This window comes from Limulus polyphemus, unplaced genomic scaffold, assembly GCF_000517525.1.
Source record: "Limulus polyphemus unplaced genomic scaffold, Limulus_polyphemus-2.1.2 Scaffold188, whole genome shotgun sequence".
Lineage (NCBI taxonomy): Eukaryota > Metazoa > Arthropoda > Merostomata > Xiphosura > Limulidae > Limulus > Limulus polyphemus.
The window spans coordinates 676,990-683,319 of record NW_013665798.1 but is presented as its reverse complement, the minus strand read 5'-3'; the positions used below and the strand labels follow the sequence as shown (position 1 = coordinate 683,319).

General features: G+C 29.7%; 1 protein-coding gene across 1 annotated transcript in view; it reads right to left on the bottom strand.

Annotated features, from left to right (window-relative positions):
• The window catches only part of LOC106478197 (checkpoint protein HUS1-like), a 31,692-nt gene extending 25,724 nt beyond the window's left edge, over positions 1–5,968 (bottom strand). Inside the window, exons 1-3 of the mRNA XM_022381758.1 lie at positions 5,840–5,968; positions 4,648–4,735; positions 387–514 (exon numbers count right to left, since the gene is read on the bottom strand). Of these exons, the coding sequence (XP_022237466.1) occupies positions 387–514; positions 4,648–4,735; positions 5,840–5,893 (270 nt within the window). The 5' untranslated portion in view covers positions 5,894–5,968. The remainder of the gene's footprint in view (positions 1–386; positions 515–4,647; positions 4,736–5,839) is intronic.
• Positions 5,969–6,330: the final 362 nt, after the last annotated feature.

Here is a 6,330-nt window from a genome sequence, read left to right as displayed (position 1 = left end):
CCATCACGTGGAAAACGAAGTTTTATAATAATGGAATTAAGAAAAATAACCTGAAAAACGGCGCTAACTCAGTAACCCATGGCCCAATTTTAACGAAACTTGTTTTATTCTGTTTCTATTCTCATTTCATTACAAATATGATAGTATTGTGCACCGTCTTTGCTGTATTTAATTACAGACAAGCACACACACACACACAAACAATCTCAGGTTTTAGTAGTATATAGATTATAATTGACATTGATGTCTGTTACATACTTAACTTTTCTGGCTAATAATGTGAAAATTACAATATTCCTTTTGGAAACAGATTTCTTTGAATTAAGTAACTTGTATCATTATCAGGTTCTTACCAATTCTTAATGTAAACAAGTTACCATACCAACCTGAGATAATGAACACCACATGCTTGTTCCACCATTAACCACCTGTTCATTCAGTACAAGAAAGAGATGTGAGGGAGAAAGCCGTAAGGCCACAATTTTCGCTACTTTGGCAACAGTTGCAACAACCTCTGTAAGAATTTTTTTTTTAAATATGAAAAACTTCTTAATTATGAAACAGTTATTCCATGTAATTTCATAGTATTATAGTCAAAGTTTTAATGAGATACCTTTCTTTGTATACATTTAGAAAAATTGTTAAAAATTAATTAACACAGATACAACCATGAGCCTTCGGATATTTTATAAAATAATAGAGCTAAATGTACTGAGCCAGTCCACCCTAATTTGTTTTTAATCAAAATTTTAGCCAACAAATATTTAAGCCATATCTGTCTATTCATAGTCACATTATATATATATATATCTGGTATATGGCAGACATCAGGCAAGTTAATCTATATTTTGGTTTTGTATGCAAAGCAAAATGGCACTAATAACCTAAGTTGCATGATTTAAGAATATGAGCAGTACAGTAATTAGCTATAAAGAAATATTTAAGTGGCTTTTACATGGACTTAGTTACACACTCTCTATAAATTATCGACCGAGACTGTGAAAGGTTGGAAGTGTTTTAATGACAGTGCAATGAAATTATTCAACTTTTGGCAAAGATATTCATAGCTAATTGTAAATAGGCACAATCAGTACTTTTTGATTTTCTTTTTGACACATAAGCCTCACAACTAACATTGGCAAAGTGGCAAATAGAAAACCATGATCAATGTCGTACTGAAATGCCAAAAATTCCCGCATTTATGCGCTCAAGCCCCAAATCTTTTAATCACCTAGTGATGCCTTTGTATACAGGAGCATTGAGAGCCAGCATGGGGCACCAGGACAAACATCCTTGCTGGACCCCCTTTCTCTCTCTTTTTTTAACATAACATTTTAAAGAATTTATTAAAAAGAAGATCCTAAATTAGGACAGTAACGAGCTCATAAACCAGACAAAATCATAGCAGCAGCCATTGTTATCTCACAGTATAAGCATAAAAATGTTAATAAAGTAACAACAAACATCCATTAAATCAATAAAGTGGCAAATATATATTAATTATTACTCAAATTATTATTTCAATCATTCTTAATGTATCAAGCTTCTATATACATAAAAACCCCAAAACTATGCTTTTTAATGATTAAATGAAGATATAACCTAAAGGTGCTTTGCAAGCTTTACAGCACAACCAGGTTTCATTTGCCTGGGCCCCTGGCCAGTTGTCCCTTTACCCCCTTTGTCATCAGGCCTGCATACATATGTGTGTGTGTGTGTGTGTGTGTATATATATTTACACACACATTTATATATATACATGCTGTAGGCATTATGAGTTTCAATCTTCTTTTTTTGTGCAGATATTTCGATGTATGAAAAGCATTTTGTTTTGCTGCAAATGAATCTGGCACCACAAAGAGCATAATTCTTGCTTTGTAATACTGTTAAAATACAAGTTACATAATGAAAAAGGACTCAAAACAATTGATTTGTCCAGGGATCTCTTTAAATTCTCAAAGAACTCTCCAAGGTTGTCCCTACACATCCCTCCTTGAGAAAATGTAAAAAGTTAAACCCACATTTTATTCTTCAGTGCTAGCTTCCAATACTACCATAAGTCACTCACGCTTTTAGATAAATAAAACTGTCTTAACTGGATCCTTGTCTACCTTTTACAAATCTTAAACAGAATATACCATAGAGAAATCAGTATCAATCTACTAGATAATCTTGTAAACTTCAATAAGATCTCCTCCTCTTGCCTTTCTTTCCTCAAAAAAATAAAATAAATTAAAAGATCTTATCCCATCCCTGCAAGATAACCCTTCCATCCCTAGTAGCCCTTCTAAGAATCCCTTTTTTTTTAATATAAGACCAAAACTATAAACACTGCTCCAAGTGAGCCCTAATTAGTATTTGTATATAGAGGTTGTTACCTCTTTTAACTTGTAATTAACATATCTATAAATTACAACCTAAAATTCTATTAGCTTTACTACTACTATCAAGAGCACTTCCTCTATCAAGGTAATCCATCTGGGTTATCATAATTTAGTTGTTGACTGAAGAAAAGGATCTTGGCATATTGGCAGATAAAAAAAAAGTCTACTTACTGTAATTACAGGTCATTTACCAAATACTTGTACAACTTATCAAGTCATTCTATAATACCTTAACATCCACATATAGCTAGAAATAACCAAGAGTTTAACATTATTATTGTTGTCATAAGCAAACTTTACAAATTATGCCCCTATTACTATTATTAATGTAAATTAGAAAAGGTAAATGCCCAAGTATTGACCCCTAAGATACTTCACTAGTAAAAATGATCCAGTTTGACTGGATTCCATTTATAACAACTTTCTGCTTTCTGTCATCTAACCATTCTACAATCTAATTTACTAGTACTTCCTCAACCCCATCTTATGAGAAAAGTTTTGAAAACCTAATTGTACCGTGTACTTTCCATCATCCAGACAAAAAATAACACCTCTGAAAAGTGAACAAATCAATATGTATTAAATTTTACCAGAAAGAAACCTACCTTACTATATATATTTTATGATATAATATTTCATTAGATAATTTTGCATGCTTCTTTTTTTAAGATTATCTTGTACCTTTCTCAGGTAAATAAGAGTTCAATGACTTAAAAGCATTAGACATTAAAGAGGCAAAATTATGTTTTAATTAAATTATGAAAAACACAAAGTTTAGGATACAAGGAAGTGACAAAATGCTTAATAAGTTAATCAAAACACATATAATCAAATGCAAAGCTTATTTATAAATTGTATGAAATCACTTGCTTAAAATCTGATAGCAAAATAATGAAATACCTAAATCAGGAGAAGAGAATGCATAATGGAAAATCTTTCATTTTTTCAAAGTCATCACTTGAAAAGCTAATACTTCTATCACCACTATAACTAGACATAAATTAACTTTCATACATTACATTAATCTTCATGAATATCCACTTACAATCTGCATCCCTATTCCAAACGTGGAAGTTACACTGTATATTAGGAACTTTAAAAATTCTACATTTAAAAAAATCTTGAAGTCAATAGTAAATTTGTAAAAAGTGAATTTTATATCATTTGAAATGAAATTCTATGTCAATTAGAAAAAAAGTTATAGCATTTTTAACAATTACATGAAACCTATTTTAGCCCATATAAAAGAATAGTTCAATAAGACACATAATTATCCTCATATTGTCATCATTTCATGGAATTTTTTGATGAAACAAACTGCAAATTAAACCAGGAAAGACTAGCTTTCATAATGTAAAACTTATTAATCTTTTTCATTTTTAAAGATTTCAGATACATGGTGACCACCATGTTGTTGTTTACATTCAAAAACAGCATATATACATAGCTGCACACAGCTGATTACAACAGCTTCATAGGCATTTAAAACTTGGAATTAACAAAGATTCCAATTAGATTTTCTATAAATGTTTATAGCATAATTTCATACACTAACATAAATCTATTTCATCACTGTTTGAAAACAAAAATATACCTGGGTGAACAACTCTTAAAATTATACCACGCATGCTTATTTCTTGTACCAGTGAGTCTGCCATATTTTCCTCATTAATGGGGAGAAGTATGTATGTAAACATTTGTATGGTGTAAGTATAATGAATAAGTGCAACTGGCTCTAGGACTACTATTTATAAGAAGTGTCAGAACATGATGGACAGAAAGCTCAATGACACCAACCCCCTGCTCCTAACTGATCGTGTTGTCCTTAACTATATATGTATATACGTACATATACAAATGTTTTCTCCAATATAGTTTTCTTTTGTTTTTTTATAATTACACTTATATTATATGATTTCTTTTTTGTCAGTACTTACAATACATCTTAGTAAGAATCTTACATAAAATGTGGGAGCTATTGGAAGTTACAATAATAATTTTAAACACACTCACAACTCTTAATCATTTTTCATTCTCTACATTCAATTTAAGACAGTAAAATTTAATCTAATTTAACATAATTTTAAATAACAGAACACATCATGACAGAGCAAATTCACAATAAAATCCACTTCAAAATTTTTATATAAAACTATAACTGGGATAGTATCATAAAGCTCATGCTAAGTTTCATTAAACATTTTATATCAAAAAATTTTTACTTGTGATCAAAAGATAAAGAAAATACATTTAGGCAACTCACTTGTAAATTGTTGGATGCAGATTATCTCAACCATCTTTCCTCGGAACTTCATCTTAGATGGAGCTGAAAGTACAACTAATACAAACTCCTTAAGGAAGGGGAAGAAGAAAAAAAATTTTTTATTTTTGTGCTAAATCTAATTTTGAAGATTTTAATGGTTTGCACAGTACCAAAATAAATTACTCACTAATATTGCCAGTTCTTTTAAATTATTTATTATACAAGAATCTCTAACACACCTTACAGGTGTACACTAAAATGCAAACTGCTTCTTACAAAATTATTTAAAGAGCAATTGTATATGGTATCATTAGTATCAATAATTCTTCTGTACAACAGGGCAAATGTCTTTATATTATAAATGTAATATGTATATAAATAATGGAGGTTAAGAGTCTAGCTTCAGTCTAAAAATATTAAGCTTACATTCTGTTATTCTTACATACCAAAAGACTCAAATATCAAGTTGCAATTGTGAAGTAATCAAGTATATATGGTAGTAAGAATAAAGAAAACGTTTATGCTCCAGAAGAACAAGTTAAAACTTGTAATCTAACACTCAAATGGTCAACCTTTAGCTACCTTTTTATTTGGTTTGGATATGCAACTTTTAAAAACGCAAGGACATGTCTTGCTGAAAAGTTAAATATTCAAACAATATTTACACAGATTAATGATTAACAATACATCTGTATACAATATGTTAGTAACTAGTCACAGTCTGTGCAAAAATATTATTTTTCAACCATTTGAATTTGAAAATATGGAAAATTCATATAATAATACTAATATAACGTTTAAAAAGGGCCCAAACTATCTTACAAGTTATATCATAAAGTTATTTGAATTTTCATTGGTAGTGGTAGCGAAGTTGTACTCTATAATCTATTACTAGCCTATACTAATACTAGTAATATACAATTATAATTGACATAGCTTAGACTATGTGTATATGACCGATAATAAGGTTAAGCCTTAAGGTAAGTGGCTGATTCACGTAAAATCAGTTTGCCTTTGCTTTGAGCCTATAGGTCTTGCTGCATTTCAAAATCAGAATTCAATTAAAGTTAGTACTCTAATTTTAAAACTAGTAATTAAGTGAAGGTCTAAGTCAAAGATTATATTTATACTTTTATAGAACTTAAGACGATACATACAAAACAGAAAAGAGGGAAAACAAACTTTTATGTACTTGTTGGTCACAAGAAATATTTTCTGAAACATTAACAGTTCTTCCTAAATTCATGAATACGTAAACACCGAAGTTTCCAACTCACATTTTCTAATTTTTTGTAGTATTAGTATCATTGCAATGGCTTTCCGAAATATTAGTTACTTGTTCTTGAGCTCAGCACTACAGATGGCGTATACTATTTAAATACGAATTTCCCGCCATATTTATTTTTGGTCAATTTTAAGACACAGTGGTCAAACAAATGCTTCCTTTCTCAATAAACACCTGTCCATTTTAAGGAAGTATAATAGGTCCGATATATATATTGTGTATTTCTAATCTTCCACAAATGCAAACATTAAATGTTTATATTGCGAAAATAAATGTCTTGAATATTTATTTGAGTTTTTATATTGTTCAATAATTTCCTTGGGATAGATAAGTTTTTAAATTTTTACAGTTTATTTTTATATTTCATTTTGTATATGTATTGCTTATCAAGATTTGTT